General features: G+C 35.0%; 1 protein-coding gene across 1 annotated transcript in view; it reads left to right on the top strand.

The window, feature by feature from the left end:
* SYNE1 (spectrin repeat containing, nuclear envelope 1) overlaps window positions 1-19,645 on the top strand; it is a 250,326-nt gene that overhangs the window by 61,610 nt on the left and 169,071 nt on the right. The window contains 17 exon segments of the mRNA XM_040697338.2: window positions 1,826-2,053; window positions 2,579-2,677; window positions 3,813-4,000; window positions 4,115-4,238; window positions 5,642-5,808; window positions 7,045-7,198; window positions 7,530-8,158; window positions 8,717-8,896; window positions 9,342-9,492; window positions 10,855-11,013; window positions 11,712-11,894; window positions 13,664-13,765; window positions 15,334-15,537; window positions 16,164-16,371; window positions 17,081-17,193; window positions 17,839-18,044; window positions 19,030-19,185. Of these exon segments, the coding sequence (XP_040553272.1) occupies window positions 1,826-2,053; window positions 2,579-2,677; window positions 3,813-4,000; window positions 4,115-4,238; window positions 5,642-5,808; window positions 7,045-7,198; window positions 7,530-8,158; window positions 8,717-8,896; window positions 9,342-9,492; window positions 10,855-11,013; window positions 11,712-11,894; window positions 13,664-13,765; window positions 15,334-15,537; window positions 16,164-16,371; window positions 17,081-17,193; window positions 17,839-18,044; window positions 19,030-19,185 (3,251 nt within the window).

Below are 19,645 nucleotides of genomic sequence, written 5' to 3'. Positions count from 1 at the left end.
AATTCATCAATGCCTTTCAAGTTTCTGGATATTCCAGCACAATTCTTCTTCATTTATACATATCGGCAGAATGAAAATGGCCGAAAGATAGTTGTTAAAAATGTTTGAGCAAACAGACACAAAACCCTGATAAAATCTAGGGTACATAATTGAAACTCAGGTGAACAAAGCAATTTTATGAACAGTTATATGAGTCATACAACATCAGATATGTGGACGTAGCTTGAGGTATTCTTCATCAGCATTACTCTGTTTCTAATTTTGCAGAAATTGCTATATTTTATTGTAAGTTTCCTGATGGGTTAGTTTGTGTCACAATGCTAATCAGCATATTTAATTCATAATTCAATGAACAGCATTTTAGTAAGGAATTGCAAATGAAGTGAAAATAATTTGTTCTGATATATTTGACTGAACAGATTTAAAAAAAAAAAAAAAGGTGAGGGGGTCAGCTGAACATAATTATCATGCATATTAGTGGTAATATTCTGCTTTTTGTGACACTGTTTGCAAAACCCAGTGAAGTCTGCAGAGCCAGATTTTCACCTACGCATTTCTCTGAAATTCCTGGTGGACAAAATGACAGTTATCACAAGGAGTGAAAACTGGTGGTAGACTCAATGAGAGCATGAAGGCCTCAATTATACACCTTTTATGTAACTGAGTGAATTTAACAGAAGAGCGTGGGAGTAAATAAGTGCTGCCTAATTTATATCTGATGCATTGTTAGATAATTTCAGCTTGAAATAGGCAAATGTACTATTTTTCTTCAGCTTCATGTTCTCATGCAAAAAAGATATTTTATAATCTGAAGTAATTCAGAATATATGACATAGGAGGACACTATAAATGCTTACAGAACAGCATACTTTTTATCTGTACTGTCACCCTACTAATTCTAGACTCTGAATGTTGCCATTTCTGAGCTCTCTAATGTCAAGTAAGGCACTGTACTTTTATTGCAATTATACCGTAAAGTGGGCATGTTTAGTGCCTATGAGTGAATTTTCAGGAAAGGTTTAGGTTGATGTCACACACGCACATATCTTAATACTGTTATGTCTGAGAATGCTGGTGTCTCTTTCAACTTCAATGAGATATTTAGGCTCACTCAGTTCGCTCCCTGATGCATGCTCTCTAGCTCTTTTGAAGAGAGCTCCAAAGACATGCTACATCAGCAGAATACTGTCATGAAAAGAAAAAAATACCTCCAAGTTCTAAGATGTTTTCTGAACAAACAGCCACCAAATAAAAAGTCCCAGAAGTTTCTCTCTTGCATGTTGTAGCTGTCAGGTCTCCCTCTAAATTGCAGTAAAAGCAACAGAAGGAAGTTATTGTCTTAGACCTGGTGTTTAAAAATAAAGTCAGTATTTATGCCTTTTTTTTAATGGACATAGAAAATAACTGAAAAGTACCAAAGCCACTGTCACACTTGTCTCATGGTAAAATGCAATTTATACTGCAGTGCAGTTCTTTATTTAGTCCTCTTCCTGGGAGTACGTTCACCTTAACTCAGCATCTAATTTAATTTATATTCTACTATAGCATGCTATCATTTTAAATTAGAAAAGGAAAAAAAATAGGCACTGTTTTTGTGGCAGACTGATTTTAAACCTTTTCCTATATAATCTTAAGAAAAAAAGAAAGGGATCTTATAGGTCACAGTAGAGACTTTCATAACTAGGTTTTTCAATAAGTCAATGAACTCTCCTCTTTTTCAACAAAGGGTAATGGTAACAAAGGTGAAAGTAGGAAGAATAGAGTATATTTCTGATAGTTTAAAAAAATATTGTACTTCTTTGTTTACTATTACTTTACGTTTTAGGTTATTAATACAGAAATAGATGGTAAAATAAATGGAATCTCAAAACTAGAAGAAGAAGCCAAATCATTTACCCAGTTTGTTACCTCTGGAGAATGTGCACATATTAAAGCCAAACTGACTCATATCAAACGGTATTGGGAAGAGCTAAGAGAACACGCACAGAGACTGGAAGGAACCATCACAGGGAAAGCATCAGCACAGCAGAAATATGAAGAAAGTCTTAAACAGGTAGACAGTACAAAATCTAATGGGTTATTTTCTGCAATTTATAGAATTGTTCTGTTTTTCTAAAATTGAATATAAAATGCTGTATTTTACAAGTATGAACTCGAATGTATGAGCAGCTTTTTAAGGTAATCGCAAGACCTCCATAGGTATATTTTTGCTCTGAATGACTTAAAAGGCAGGCTTGGGAAGATATTAAAATATACATACCCAAAAATGTACACTGTCTTTTAGAAAATCTAAGTGAGTCTTCTGGATATCACAATGGTAAAACACGTATTTATAAATTCCATAATTTAAACCTTAGGATTTTAGCATGCATATGTAATATATTACATGGCAATTGAATGCTATTTTGCCCCAAGGATCTGTGCACAGTTTGGATCTTTTACCTTCAAAAAACACTCAGTACTACAAAAGACTAAAATATAATACTTTCTTGGCACTAAATATTTATAAAATGTCACCTAAAGCATGTCTGTATTTCTTGCTATTTACAGACTGTTCTTTATTTCCTTTTCTTCGTAGGTGCAGAAGACAGTGTCTGAATTTGAAGCTAAGTTAGCTGAACCTCTCACATCATGCACTTCATCATCAGCAACATATGGAGACCTACAGGACTGCACGGTGAGCAAGTGGCCTGTAACTCCTGCCACTGAGTCCATGGAAATGCTGCCACACTGAGCTCCTTACAAAAAACCCAATAAACTCCAGGCCAAGGGGCTGCCTGATGTCACATAGCCCATGACAGAGGCAGGGGCTGACTGTCAGGGTGCGATGACCTAGTGAAGGCTCCAGCAGACATTCTCTGCTAAGACTTTTGCTGTTTCCAACATGTTTGGAGGGCTTTTCCCCATTCTAGAGAAAGAAAAGCCCTAGAAGTATGATTCAGATCTTCAGGTTTTTGTTTTTAATTTCATGCATCAAGAGCATTGTGAAAAAATAGAAGATAATAAACATGTCTAGGATACATTGTTCCTCAAGGATTTTTATGAAACTTGGGTCTTGAAATAGAGAATTCTGATTAAAAACATAAAGAAAATTAAAAAAAAAAAAAAAAAAAAAAAGAATTGCCCTGGAAGTATTTTTTCTTGGACAATGCAGAAACGGAACAGTTCTGGCAGACGAGATTTTATCTGTGCTGATAGAAGCCTCTGGGTGTTTGAGCATTTGGTTCAGTCCATCATAATTAGAAAGGAAACAATGGACTGGTATTCAGACTACATGTAAAACCAAATCTCTTACGAATTTGATGACATATATATATATATATGTTTTCCTGTTTCTATGAGTTTGTAATATGTTCCTGCCATGATAGTCTTTACCTTCGTTTCTGACAAAAGTTTGCTGTAAATGTTCCCTGTCTCTCCCTTATGATGCCATGGGCTGCAGTCCTCATAGTCTGGAGGAACTATTTGTAATTACTGTATCTGTGTAAATTAAAGCATGCTATAGGGGATTTGGATAGAGAGTTGTCCTACACGATCATTCTGCACTTCACACCTGTAGAGAAGATCTCACTTCTCTTTCCTGACAGGCTTTTCTTTAACACTGTTTGACTTTCCCCACTGCAGGCTTGTGGTGATTGATACACCTGGGATGTGTGCATCTAGGATAGATGTGAGAGAAATGTAATATGTAAAGTGACTTTGTGATCTGGAAAATGTGGCATTTTGTCAAAATATAAGTATAGAATTTTTTCCAACATCTGTAGCTTTGATATTAATGTATGCAACTTCTCTTTCTTCTACATGTTCATCAGGACTTTTGTCATACTGTGGAAAAACTGAGCAGCACGCTGGCCTCTCTCTCAGCCTGTGCTCGAAAGGCTGCCAGTAAAGAAAAAGCTGCTCAGGAGGTTACAGCATTACAGCAGAGATATGAGAAGGTACTAGAAAATGCTAAAGAGAAACAAATCTTACTGGAGACTCTTCTGGCTCGATGGCAGAAGTAAGCAAGCTACTATGTCTGCTACGATGGACACAGAGACCTTCCTGCAGTCAGCCTGTGAGATAAAGGGGAAGGCTTGTTTTGGTAATGCTCCACATGTTGTGATTTTCTCAGGCAGGAGAAAGAGCTGTGCGCTTTCCAGACCTGGCTGGAAGGGTGTGAAGCTGCAGGCAGGCCATCAGAGCAGTATGTTTCTGCTGACAGAGTTAAGCTGGAAGGTGAACTGCAATCACTGCAGGTATGTTTCAAGTGAAAGACTGAAACATTCCCCCACATTTCTGTACCTTTTAAAGGATGCAGTTGCTCAACTGTCATATGAAAAGTCACTTGATTCTGGGCTTTAGAAATGTCTTACGGAAATATTATACTACCACAAAGACAAGAAAATGTCAGGAAGAACGTTATTTGCAAATACAATACACCTGCTCAAGAAAAATTATGTCCTAATATATCCTATTATTTATCAAAGAGGGATATTGATCTGCTTCCCAGATGGTCGTTTCTCTGGAGAAATTCCTCTATTAAGCATTTCTCCTCCATAAGCCTCCTCTTCTCCAGGCTGATCAGTCCCAACTTTCTCACCCTCTCCTCATAGAAGAGATGCTCTTGTCCCTTGATAACTGTGGCCCTTTGTTGGATGCTCTCCAGAATATTCATGTCTCTTGTGCTGGGATTGCCCTGAACTGTTTGGTTTCAAAGTATGTTTCACATGGAAGTGAATTTAAACACTGTATTTTGCTGACAAGTTCTCCAGGAAATCTTCTAATTTTTAGAAGAGCTATATACTTAATTTATACATTTGTCTTGAGTACTGTAACTCAGTGAGATAGAAATTCCCTTTTCAGATGAATATGTGTGTATCTCTCAAGACTCCTGAATTCAAAATAACATGTACAGACATAAGAAGAGAATTTAGCCCTGGAGTGGACTCTAATGGACTCTCATAACTACACATAATGGTCTTCCACTAATGTCTAGTATTTATGAGAGAAAGCAGGCATAACTGCTTTCCTCAAGTTTGGTTGAGTCAGCCACTGTACATATATATTGGAAAGTCTTTCTCCTAACAGACTATTCCCCCTTCACAAGCACAGGTTGTCTGCTTCTTCAGCCATGTTTGTGGGTCCTATTCCAAATGAGTCATGTGGCTAGGTGTAACGTTTTGTTCCTCAGTGCTGGGATGCTGCTGAACCTCCAAGTCAGAGCTCTGTAAAGATAATTATTAGAGCGTTTCAGATTCCACTCAGACTGAAAAAGCCAGATCTATAAAGCTCCAAGGAGCCAAATGTACAGAAATAATCTGTTCAGAAAAGAAACTCATTGCTATTTTGCATGCTCCACTTTGTCATAAAGTATAAAAACAAAAAACAAAATGTCAGCGAAAAACAAACAAACAAAACAATAAAAACACTTTTGAAGAATCCCTCCTGAATCACAATTAAAGATTTAGCTATATAAGAGATACTGAGTACCCTCATGTTCTAATAGATCTCAGCTCCTCTAAGTACTTAGATGTACTCATTCACTTTTCTCAAAGTGGCGTATTGGAAATCCTTGGCTATTTTTTTAATAATTATTGCTATTTGGCATAACATGATGTCATATTGAATCAAAACGCTGTACATTTCATTGTTTTCCCAGGATTTGCGAGCAGATTTTGAATCTCATGCTTCCATCTATGCGAGCCTATTACAGTTAAATGAGTTGCTGTTCCCAACAGCTTCCAAACAGTGTGTGAAAGCAATAAATGAAAAATTTAAAGAGCTGGATGAGAGATGGAAAGCATTACCACAAACTATTGATAAAAGGTTTGTGCTTTAGATTATTTTTCATGTGTTAAATGAGAGTAACCAATATACAAAATACAAATTTCATTCCTGAAACCTATTTCTACATATATATATGTATTATAACCATTAAGAAAACAAATGTTAAAGGATTTAAGTGTGCCCTGTGCTTCCAGGAAATGAGCATGGAATCTGTGATGAGCATCACAGATTTATCATGCTGTCTTTTGGCATAATCCCTCCCTGCTTTTTGATAGAAGATTTCTGTCGCAAGAAGTATGAGGCAGGAAATGGGATTAATGTTTTGTTTCCTCAATTATGTGTTCCCAAGTAACTTCCTAAATTACTTCCAGAATATGTAATATCTGCTCTTCATTTTTTAAGTTGTATTATTTACTTAGTGCAAAGCTATAATTCTGTCTTTAAAACCCATTTTGAATGCTTCATTTTCAGTAAATACTATAAATTCACAATTGTTGGGCTACTGGCTCATCTTAGACTCAGGAACGCTTTTCTTTTGAAAACATATGTTATTATATATTTAGATTGTAGTTGATTGGTAATGAACATACACATTTTACTGTTTGTAAAGTGGCTTAAATAACAGGCCCTGGTTATTGGAATCTTTTAGATCCTTTATAATACAATAGTTATACAGCTTAATAATTTACTGCATATCATTTCATGTTGAAAATCATGTAGAGAGATTTCTAAGGGAAGACTTGCAGTGGTTGGACAGCAAGGGCGTTTTTAAGATCAAGGTTTAGAAGCCTAGTTCTACTAGGTGCTGGACATATTCCTCCTCTGAATTGTGTTCCTCTGCACAGACTCCACCTCCATTTATTTCAGTCCAAGTTGAACATTCAGTTGCCCATCTGCTGCCTGCATTCTTGGACTTTTACCTTAACTACAGTATTGCAGATAGCATAAATGTGCTCTGAGGACTGAATTTTAGCTTGAATATCATTCTCTTTGCTGGGACTACCTTTATGAAGAGAAGTTGAAGGATATACCTTGGTTGCTTAAGGGTCCTTCTAACAGTAGATATGAACAAAATGGTAGGAAAGGAAAGATAAATTGGTACTTTAAAGTGTTACTTCCCAGATAAGTAATCAACACAGCAGTCTTCGCATTTGTAATGCAGATTCATGTTTCTTTCCACCTGGCAGTGATTTTAATGCTGTCCAGTTTGCTGTGACTGATTCTGAGAAATGATTTTTGTCAAGTGCTTTCGTGTTTACATCTGACATTTTATAGGATCAACTTCCTTCAGTCTCTTGTTGCTAAGCATGGACAGTTTGATGAGCTCCTGTGCAGTTTTTCAGACTGGATTAAGCAGTTTCTTGCTGAACTACAGTCCACTTCAGAGATAAACACAGCTGATCCAGAAGTAGCTGCATCTCACAACAAGGTAAACTTCTGGATGTAAATATTAAAGGCAAATTAACAACACATATATTTATCTATATGCATGGTACGACAAATTGTACCATGCATATAGATAAATATAAATATTCAACTAAAACTATCATAAGGTTATTTACCAGTCCTGATAGTCTGTTGCAGTCACATACACATTTCTATCATTTGACCAAACTGAAACAAAATTGTAACTCTGAACTGTGCTTAATGTAATCCATTAAGTAGTACTTGTTTTACTTGCAAATTCAATAATAGAATGTTTTCTGAACCTTCAGTTACAAAAGGAAACCCAGCCCTCCTATTTTATTTCTTTCCCATAGAAACATTCAGTGGAAATTGAAAGTAAGAAACAGCAGTTACAAAGTCTGAAGGACCTTGTAGATAAACTGTGTGCTTTCAGCTGTCCAGTGGACCAACAGACATTGCAAGGGAAAACTGAAGATTGCTTTCAGATCTTCCAGGAGGCAAATCAAATAACTAATCAAAGGCAAGAGGCCCTGGATCAGCTGCAGGTATTCCTGGAGCTCCATAATGCTGCATCAAGAGTGCTCCACCAACTGAGGCAGACAGTGGAGAAAACAGGTAATATAGACAAAGCTAAATCAGAATTACTGGAGAAGGACCTCCATGATGTTATTCAGTCTCTTAACAAGCTGGAAGCTATTGCCATCAGTTTGGATGGTTCACTTACTAAGGCCCAGTATCACTTAAAACATGGGATTTCTGAGCAGAGGACCTCCTGCAGGGCTGTGGTGGACCATCTGTACTTAGAACTGGAGGCAGTTCAAAACCTGCTCGGAACAAAACAGAGTGAGGCAGAAGCTCTTGCAACCCTGAGAAGATCTTTCATGGAACGTAAAGAAGAACTGTTGAAGAGTATTGAAGATACTGAGGAAAAGGCTGACAAGGAGGGCCTAAGAGAAGCAACGCTGCAAGCCCTCCAGCAAAGGTAAAAACGGTGTTAATGATTGAGATTGGTACTTCTTTATGTTTGGATGGAGGAAGAACATGAGCACACATTCAGCAAGTCCCTCAAATCTTTTATATTGAGAGAACAGAGAAGAAAATCTTTGTCACAACATTTTATTTTGTTCAAAGGAATCCAAACTCCCAGCAGTCACTAGGAGTCCCATGCAAAATAGATGATTCTCTTCTTTCAGAATTGCAGAATGCTAAATGAATAAAAAACACTTATTGTAATAAAATACTAATCTAAATATTTTGTGATGCTTCCAAATGACAGTGTGTGGTGAAGACATATGTATCTCTACACATCTGTATAGCTGTATATGCATTAGAACAATCAAACTCTGAGCCCAGTTGTAGCAGAAAAAGAAAAAAAAGGTAACATTTTATCTTCTGAAGATATTTTAGGAAATATTAGAAAAAATTGAACTTTATGTACAATAACTCTATGAGCAGCTATTTCTATCTTCCTTACTATTCTTTTTTTTTCTTGCCTGAAAGGGAATATGAATAAATTTGTAACCTGCATTTTAACTTACAGATTGAGGATCTTTAACCAGTTGGATGAAGAACTGAATTCTCACCAGCATGAACTCCAGTGGCTCATGGACAAAGCAAAGCAAATAGCCCAAAAAGATATAACTCTTGCTCCTGAAATTGACAAAGAGATTAATCATTTAGCATCTCTGTGGGAGGATACCAAGAAAGTTATACAGGAAAAGTAAGCAGTGAACAACGAACAAGGAGAGGTTTCTTGTAGTGCGGAAAAGAGACCCATTTATTTGAGTTTAACTTCTTCTTGCCATATTAATTGGTACAAATACCAAGAATAGAATAAACATATTCTTCTATCCATTACCTGAACAGAAATAGGCTGTTCTGGGGTATGGGAGGTGAGGAAGGGAAGCCTGTTTTTAGCAGTGGGTTATTTTGGTCTCAGTACAACAGGGGAAGAGAATGCCATGTTTTAAACCTGAAGGCACATGCCTGATAATATGAGTAATAAATGCTAATATTCTAAATTTTGCTAACTGTAAGTATTTTCTTGGCTACTCGAAATATGTTTCAGATTGCATTCTGATTCCCTCATGGTGAATTGCTACATCGCATTCACCTTTCAGAAATGTGACAATGAATTGTGCTAACAGAGCCTTTTCCCATTACAGAAAGGAGCAGTCCTGCATTCTTATTGATCTGATAAAGGAATATCAGGGCTTGAAGTCAACAGTAATGAAAGTCATAGACAGTGTTGACAGTGCTTCAGTGTTAAAATCCATTTGGAAGGATCATGAAGATATCAGGAGAACTTTATCAAAGGTAATTAGATTTTCATTTGAGGGTTTTAAATCATCTTTGACTTGAGATTAGCCTTAAGCCACCTTTAAAGTTCCTTGAATTTACTGTCAGATCTTGATGTTCAGGATTTAAATTTTATTGATTCTGGTGAGGAAATAATATATTCCTTTTTAATGAGGCCCATTAATGTGTATTTGTTGCTATTTTAAGATTTTAGCACCTAAAAAAGCTAAATGTTAATTTATATGAAAGGCATAAGTTATCTGCTCTTTATATAAAACATCTTATGAAGATATTTTGATCATAGTACGAGGATGTATTTTCAGTCAAAATACTTTAATCTTTTTCCATATGGGTAATTTGTTGGAACGGTGAATGAAAGAAAAAGGCTGACTGAAATACTATTGCATGACACAGGAGAAAGTATTGCTGCTTCCTCAAATGCAAATCTGGCTCTTTTCCTGATATGTGTGACTCATGTCTGTCCCTTTCCCTAAAGATTCTTATTTGAAGGGATATAATGTTGGCACCGGCCATTGAGCAAAGATAAGGAACCTGGATCCCTGTATTCCATTCACTTCACTAAATCATATTCTTAACATTATAAATCATTATCTAGCTTGTCAGGAAAAAGAGTTTTGAGTTAAATTCTTTCCACCAATTTGGAAAGTAATTTTATTTCAAAGCCTACTAAGCTCTTAATTAAAAATTCTTCAGTCACACCTCATTATAAGTTAAAAAGCATCTTTTTAATGGACATTTTAACTAGAACTGCAAGATGGAACATAGCTTGTCAGTCAAATACATGTAACTTCCATGTGATCTCACTCTTTAAAATAAGCCTTTTGCTGTGGAGAATGCCTTACTACTTCAATGGCAGCCTAAACTAAACCTGAAATAGTTAGAGCACAATAAGTATTTTACACAACTCCTACCATAATAACCTAGGAATTTTGCATCCAGATTAGTAGCTAATCTAACACTGATCTGTAATATATATATATAATATATAATTTTAAATATTCAGTGAGGTGATCTTACTCTTCAATTTTAGATGTGTAGACTGTGAAGAATAAAAGAATACTTAAATAAAATTGTTTGCCCAAAGTCCCATTGATTACTTGTTATTTAGCAGGGAAAATCTGAAATCTATTATTCCAATCTGTGTGATAATTGATCTTATAAGATCAATTCTAAAATTTTATTATTTGTATATTGTGACATAATTAAGCATTAGATATCATAAGATAGATACTATGCTGAATGAGAATCGTCAACTGTATAATATGTATAACCCCAGCTTGAGAGATGATGTCTGGAGACCTGGATTTTTTCTTTCATTCTTCAAGTTTTCCTTAAACAAGCACATATTTATGTCCACAGCACGAAGCTGCCAAGAATGATCTGAGTGATAAACAAAAGGACCTGGATACTTTTACCAATAAAGGAAAACATTTGTTAGCAGAACTGAAAAAAGTGCAAAACTGCGACTGCACTGTGGTGAAAACAGATATGAACTCAACAGTGGACAAATGGTTGGATGTAAGAATCTGGTGTTTTTACATGGAATACTGTTTACAAGTTAAACAAAGGTTGCAGTATTTGTATTTTCTTAGCATCTAAAAGTGTAATTGTTTAGTAAAGTTTATTCTGAAATATATCTTAAAGGGTTAATTGTAAGGATTTTATACTCACTGTAGTCACAGTCGTGACATATTTTTCCTATATTTAAAAAATATGAGTGTAGATAATATAGATTCATATATTTATAGATTTACTCAGTGTATGCTTACGAGTGTAAATTCGGATTGTATTCTTGCCAGTATTACTTCATTCAAGAAAATTGGACAAAATAAAAAGCAGTGACCTATAGAAAGCTGGACCAGAAAAGATGTGCCTGCATTGAGAGACAACATTATAGCAGATAAACTAATATTTTACCTTTTCATATTTATACTGCTTTGTTAACAAATTCTTATATCACATAAGAAAGGTAAGTGTAGCTGTTTTAAAAACAGTTTATTTGAATATAAAACTCAGCAAAAACCATAATGTTTTAGAAATAGATACATATGATTTTTGTTCCTTTTATGATCCAGGAAACTAAATTACAATTAGAAATCATAATTTGCCTTGGCTTTCTGTTGTTCTCTGATGCGCTTGGCGTACAGTTGACTTCAAAATAAAGAAATGGAAAGGTAATCTTTGAATGGTATTGATGTATTCTCCTGTCTTAAAAGGTGTCAGAAAGGATTGATGACAACATACACCGGCTGAGTTCAGGTGTGTCTCTATGGGATGACATCCTGAAAATTGCAGATGAAATGGATGGATGGTGCACAAAGTGCATTTCTCATCTGAATGAAGGCATCAGCAACTTGAGTAACAGTCAGAGAATGGAGGTCATCCTGAAAGACTTTCAGGTGCTTACTCATAAACTGCCAATAAAAATGTTCTGGGTCAAATTCTCAAGTGCTATCAGGCACATAGATAATGCTGTGCTGTTGTAGACTAGTGCATTCCCTGTGCAAGCAGTGGTATCACTAATGCAGTGGCTGGCTGATGAGACTCCAGCCCTTTTCTGAAGCTGGCTGCTTCTAGCAGAAACCAGAATAGCATAGATCTTACTCCACCTAAGTTATTTTCTCTCTAGCTCTGTATGACTACGTGTTTTTACAATGTAAACATTTTCAAAAAGCATGGCATTGGACTGAATTATGGCTGAATTCTATTTTCCAATAGAAACTGTTGGAAATTTTAAACTTCATCTGAAGTTAACCAGAGAATTTCTAAAATCTCAGTTTAGAATGTAGATTCTCCAGACTGTATTCTAAAAGTTATAGTGGACTGAGGTACAGATTTTAATGTCAGTAATGTGATGCCCTTCTTTCTTAATAGTGTTAAACACTTCTAGAAGGATAACCTGCATTCAAGAAGTGTTCTGCCAGTACTGGCTTAAAATGTACAGTGGATCACCCATAGAATGAGTAATATTCTACTTCATCTGAAATAATGTCCTTAAGAAGTACAATAAACACAACAGAGGATTAAATGGTACTAAATCAGTGTTTTCCCAAGGACAGTGTCTAATATCTTTCTGACAACCATAACAGTTAAACTACCTAAATTAATTACTATTAAAATTGATTTGAAGTGAGAGCAGACAACACCCAAACCCCAAGTGTACCTGATTCAGAGGAGGGACAGAATAGCAGAAGGCATCAGAACTGTGCATAGATTTGCAGACATAGAATGCACAGGCCATAACACATTTTTTTCTGCTGTCTTTCACAAGGGCCATTTAGCAATCAGAAATAGATAAGGGTGGACAGAAACAAATGAGTGTACCTCGCATACAATTCATAGCAGTACTCCATTTTCAATTAGTCAGCTAATGTTATATGTTTCTAGCACAAAATACTACTGGAAGGTTCTTCTGGGGCCACATGAACTTCTGCCATTCCAGTGCAGAAGTGAAATAGTTTAATCCTGGAATACGGAGTCCAATTGTTTAATTGGAGTGTCCTGTTTGATTTTTATGGAACGAAAGTCTGGGTAATCTGAAACCCCCTGATTTCTTGCCTAATACTTCAAAACTACAGTTATACAAATTATGATTTTCTGTTTCACAGTGCTATTACTTTTTTAATACATACAATATTTTTTTACAATTTCTTTACAATTTATATGACTACAATAAATATAAGATCATGATGTGTGAGTGTGTATATAACAGCATTTTTAATTTAGTTCTCATTTTTAATTTTTGACATTTAGTTCTGTGTCTATTTTTTGAGTCATTCTCTTTAATTAAAACCAGATGGAACATGTGTTATACTGTGCGTGACATTAAGTGGAATCTAACAACAACAGTAAATTTTTCCAGTGAAATAAACAATGACATTGCCATTTTTATTCAGCTTTGTTATTTATGATACTAAAACTATCAAGGCCTTTTAAATGTTGAAAATGTGTATGATTATTTTGATATAGAGGAAAGAATCTCTGAAGTGAGTCTAATGAAAGAAAAGAAATAGGAAAGTTTTAGAGAAGGAAACTAATAGAATTGTGTTTGCTACTACTTGCTAAATACTGGTAAAATGAAAGGCAATGTAACAATTAATTCAGCAGTCTTCTGAAGATCTTAAACCCTATAGTATGGTATGAAACTTTGACTAAATCTCTTTGACAGTCTCAAGTCAAGGATAAAGAACAGAAGTTGGAGCAGCTTAGCTCTAAAATTTCAGAACTCAAAGAACTGACTCATAGTCAAGAGCCTCCTGCAGATCTCCAGGTAAAACAAAGTTCTTGTGATTCACAGACTGCTCAAATGGCTAAGACAAAACTCCTTTTGAAACTTCTGTCTCTCCTCTACTGTCTTCTTCTTTGAAGGTGACAGATACAACACTTTCTATGGGCATCAGTTTGTTGTATGTTTCTTTTTTTTTCCACGTTTCTTCATTTTAGACTTTTCTGAAAAATGCCATAAAGTAATTGAACATTAGAGCTGTAAAAGTATTTTTATGAAGTCAAAACTGAATAAGTACCTCACAAGGTAGCTGAACAAATCTGATTCAGATAATCTCCACACTGTACAACCTTAAGCCAAATCATATATGAGCGCAAACACATTTTGCCTTCCTGAAATAATTATAATGCAGTGGAAGTATGTGTATTTATCAAACCAGAAGTCTGAAGTAGTAGTCTGAAATTAATGCACTGAACTAGCTGTTACTAAAGTGGAGTAAAACATGTCACCAAAAGTGAGGTGTTGAACTTTTGTGACTGCATAGGTCCATATTTTGGGCATATGCAAAACCAAAGTATGACTATTTTGGATGTTAGATTTCAAAAGGAAATTGGTATGTAAGACCGTAAGCTTTCAGTATGTTAGAAGTTTTAAAAGATAAACTGACTTCTGTGATTTCCACAGATATTTCCAGGAAAATATCATAATAGATAATAACTTTTAAAATATTTATCAAATTTTAACTGAACATAATCTTACACTCATATCTTGCCCATATTTTGCAGTGATCACAAACATTAGCCTAAATTGCTAAACAGATACAGCTCAAGAACGCTGTAGTCTGAAGATGTTCAAATTGTGTGGAAATGCTTATGTTCTCCTAAATGGTGTCCTTTGTGTGAGAGGTTCAGAAGCTTCAGATTTAATCATAATGTTTATAATAAATTGAATATCTCAATATCAATATCACTCATAAAACAAAACCTGGAGCGTGTTATTTTGCAATATCTAATTGCTGAATGTGATAAATACAATAAAATGTACATATGTACAGTAGAACAGTTGTATATATGAACTTATTGTGACTTTTTAGTTTACTTTTTATTGGTAAAATGTGTACAGCTAACATTTACTAGAATTTTGTATTTTGCAGTGTTTAAACTTATTTATGGGCAATATTCTAACTGATTTTTTGTGTTGTTTTCAATCTTAGTCTGCTTTACACTGAGATTCTTTAAACCTCAGAGTTCTTGTATCTCACTAATAGATACTTTTTACAGAGCTAGTTGTATTTATGTTAGCGGTACTCATACTCTTTATATATGGCAAATTAGTAATAGAAAGATCAGTCGTTTAATTTTTCAGACATGGATAATAATTCAACAGCTTGCATTCTGGCTTTTCAGAAGTTAGGATCCCTTTTCTGGATCACTGTATACCTAAGATCTGATCCTGAATGGTCATTTTATATTTGTGTAAGCATATTTAGATATGGAACACATTATTAAAGTGTGTAACTTTCCTACCTTCTACTTTATTCAATAGATTTTCACTTCTCCTAATATATTTTTTAAAAAATTTGAATGTTTTAAAAATTAATGCTTTGCTTTTAGTTTATAGAGTCAGATTTAAGGCAAAAACTGGAACATGCCAAAGAAATGTCACAGACTGCAAAAGAGACACTAAAAGAGTTCAGTACTCAGAAGATGCAGTTACAGAAGTTTATTGACAAGATGACACACTGGTTAACAGAAACGGAAGAGACACTTTTAAGATGCTCACGTAACCTGGACCCTGAATCTCTAAATCTAGTAAAGGTCAGTGCTGAAGAAAGTGAATATACTTCTATCTTAATGAGATGAACTTCGTTTTTTGTTGGAATTTTTACTAGCTGGGTACAACAGTTAAGCTTTATATTTCATTTTCACTTAATAAAAAAAGTACACATCTTACAGGTGACAAGATGTTTTGTGACAAACCATGTTCAGATTTTTTCCATTATGAGCTTGGGTTAATGCTGATATATCAGACAATTCAAATTTAATTGGATGATGAATATTCCTCTCTAGTCTGATGAAAACTTCCTTTCATTCAGAAGTCCCAGTACATTCCAATGTCATAGTGCATCTCAGGCGTAACTACAAACTGTGTTGAAAATTAGTATTGTTATTCAACATGCATGTACACTTATTATTTTAAAAATAAAATATTAAGCCACATGAAATAGCACTTTCATATTTTCGTGCTGACTCTTTAGTTTCAAGAATTCATCTCATTTGGAAAATTCAGGAAGCTTGATCCAGTACTTCTGTTGATTATGATTAGTACTTGTAATACACCATAAAAGGAAAGAGCATAAGGAAGGAGCAAGAATGCTTGAAAAAGTAGAGGACTTTATTGTTTCTTTACAGATGTCATATTTGTGTTATAACTTCATTTTCAGGAAACACAAAAAGACCTGCAGCTCCAACAGAGCAGCATTGATTCAACCCGTGAGAACCTCAACAGGCTGTGCCGCAAGTATCATTCTGTAGAGCTAGAAACTCTTGGTGGCACTGTCACTTCACTAATAAAGAAGTATGAAGCTGTGAATCAGCTTTGTTCCAGAACACAGGCCAACATGCAAGAGTGCTTGGAAAAACATTTCCTCTGTGAGTCTTCAGGCTTGCTAACAAACCGTTAGCCCACAGTCGTGAATCATTCTGGAGCCTGCCTGAGTTTCCAGTGATGTCATTTGGAATTATAACGTTATTTTTGTATGCAGCCTTTCAAAAGTTAACAAATTGTCATTTCCCATTTGCTATGAAACAAAGCATTTTACAAAAACAGAATTCAACTTAAAATATTTCTGAAAGGCAAACTCGCTTTTCTTCAATACCTATGTATGTTGCTGCTTCATATCCTCAGATTCTCCTGCTTTAGTATTGATGTCTACTGCACACAAACACTTTGAGTATTCTCCAGTTGGAGATTTATTTAGCCAAATGGAGAGAGTAAGTCCCCATCTGAAGTAGTTCCTGGGCTTCCTCACAAATCAGTGGGGAGAAGCAGGCAATTTTATATCTTAGATATTAAGATATTAATGTTAGATGTTTTTCTAGCATTAAATTGGGATAAATAGTAGCCTGGAATTGTCTGTCTTTCCCACCCACCATAAAGAGAAGCCCAGTGCGACTGTTGCATTTGGATGTTTTGTGAAGTGAATCCTGCTACCCAAGGTCATTGAAGACAGTGAGGTTCATGCTTTTACACAGGGGTCCAGAAGGATAAATGAAGTGGAAAAGACAGCTGGATCAACAGTATTGTGATAACGCTGCTTTGTAAAAAAAGTATTATCTTTATTCTGTTTTATTAAAACAGATTCTATGCAAGAATTCCAGGAATGGTTTTCTGATGTGAAGGCTGCAGTAAAAGAATTATCTGACAGGTCTGGAGATAGCAAAGCCATAGAGGCAAAGCTGCATGATTTGCAGGTATAGTTAACAAATCAAAAAACAGTAATTAATGATATAACTATATATATCAAATTGTATCTCTTAAATCATTTGTAGAAACTATCGTACTCACTGGTTTTATTTCTGAAAAATAATATAAGAATAGATCAACACAGCAATGCATACTGTAGAGGAAATAGAGTGGAAATTGTTTACTGTTCTGAAAGATCAGTCTTTAAAGATTACATATAACTGAACCATTCTCATTTGTGATTTTTATTGTTTTGTTTTGTTTGTTTTGCATTCTTTTTTTTCTCTCTCTTTTCCTATTCTTTCCTACACCTAGTACTTCAGATGAACACTGTTGTGTCAAATATAGTCTGTATTGATCTTTTGCTGGGACAGAGAAGAAACAGAGCAGATAGCTAATGTAAACAGCCCTAATTTCTGAAATACCTATTATTTTCAGCTTACTTCAGAGAAGACAAAACTGCTTTGTGATAGGAAAATTGAGCTTTGTGAATTGTTGTACCACTAAAAAACACTTTATTTGAACTCTCCACTTGGAATTTTTTCCTCACCAGACCTGGTTCTCAGCTTATTAAAATTGAACAATTTCTAATATAAATTTTGCTTGTCTTTATTAAGTCTTGAAAGTTTAAGCAGTGTTCTTTTATCACACAGAGTGTGCTCAATTCTCTTAGTGAGGGGCAAAACAAGTTAGATGCTGCCTGCAAGGAAGGAGAAAACTTGTACACTTGCTTACCTCAACCAGTTGTGACCCATATTCAGGAGCAAGTAACGAAGTCTAATCAGAACTTCAAAGAATTCCTCAGTCAGTGTCTGAATGATAAGCAGGCCCTGGAAACTTGTGCCTCACACCTGGGAAGGTGAGTTGCAGATAGACTGCATGAAATTTTCAAGCTATAGAAATACAACTGCAACTTCCTGTTACTCTAATTCTGTTTGCTCTTTTTCTTTGGAAATATTTAACAACAAACAAAAAACAGGTTATGTATGAGGAAAAAATGTGTAGCTCATGTGATCCCAAAAATACAGTTGAAATCTCAGCAATTTAAATACAGTTTCCTGGAATGAAAAGATGTAATGAGCTTTCAGGTTCTGCCCTGATGTTTGAAGATAGTGTGTGCTTTCTACACAGCATATGCCTGTTCTACACCATTCCAGATGAACATATTTCCCAAAAAGCTAGCAAGAAAACATTCTTAATTTAGCACTTTTAGTTGGAATTTTGAGAGTTCAAATGCTTTTAGGTATAATTAGATTCAAAACTGCTGCTAGCTGAAAGCAAAGTTAGTGTAGCAATAATGGGTAAGAGATCAAGATGAGACAATATGCCTTCACATAAGTAAAAAGTTTACAAACAGGGACTTGGGTTCAGAGCATATTTAGTTGAGTTCTGAGCACTCCAGATTCCAGTTATATTTTGTCAGTGAAGTTGACAACACAAAACTTCAGGTATTTTATGTGTCAATATTGAGTAAAAGCCCATTTCTACCTGTTTGTTCGTTTGTTGTGGACAATAGTATGATGAGGATTTGGGAAAATCTTTCTTTTTTACTGTCTTTATTGAGCCTAGTAATAAATAAAAGTACTGCCACTTTAAATTTTGAAGGATACTTTTCTCATGCAGTTCCCATGATTTTCCTGAACGTTTTTAGAGAGTTGCTGAATATTTTTAGATTAGTAGTCACTGTGGAATTATGTTTTGTACAACTCCTATTCGCTAAGAATGAAATTGATACCTAGCTTTGTTTTCTCAGTCTTGTGGATATTGAAAGAACTGAGTTAACTTCTTACTAACTTTACTCCCCTCAAGAAATTATTTTAAGGGAATATTTATCTATTCTGTAGCTTTGAAGAACAACACAAGAAACTCAGCCTGTGGATACATGATATGGAAGAAAGAATGAGCACAGAAGCATTAGGAGAGATCAAAGAGCTTATCCCTGAGAAGAAAAAGGAGGTGCAGAAAGTGGAAAAGTTTCTGGAAGAGTTACTGGCTTCAAGGTACATTTCTTAACATACTCTTACTTTTTCCTCTGATAAAGCAACACTGAAATTGAACTGTTTGGATAAAACGCAACTGTGAAAGAGAGAATTGTTGCAACATGCTCTGAATCATCCAGATATATGGAAATCTGAATTTCAAGCCAATTCCAGATTCTATATAGACACATTTCTCATTAAGAAAAATACATCTTACTTCAATAATACATGGAACAAGAAACATCACCTTTAGTAGAAGGAATAGTAAAAACGCAACTTAACATATTATAAAATTTTCTTTCTTTCTGTCCTGTGAAATTCATATCCAACCAGATTAGCTGGATCTGTAGTAGTTGAATTTGTATTCAGAGCTGAAATATCATCTGCACTGACAGGGAAATATTTCTAGAATTCAGACCTAGCCAGTGGATGATGAAGTAATTGCTATTCTTAGTACACTGTGGTTTTTCAAACTTTTTTT

This window comes from Gallus gallus, chromosome 3, assembly GCF_016699485.2.
Source record: "Gallus gallus isolate bGalGal1 chromosome 3, bGalGal1.mat.broiler.GRCg7b, whole genome shotgun sequence".
Lineage (NCBI taxonomy): Eukaryota > Metazoa > Chordata > Aves > Galliformes > Phasianidae > Gallus > Gallus gallus.
The sequence above is the reverse complement of the archived record's forward strand: the minus strand, read 5'-3'. Positions and strand labels throughout refer to the sequence as shown.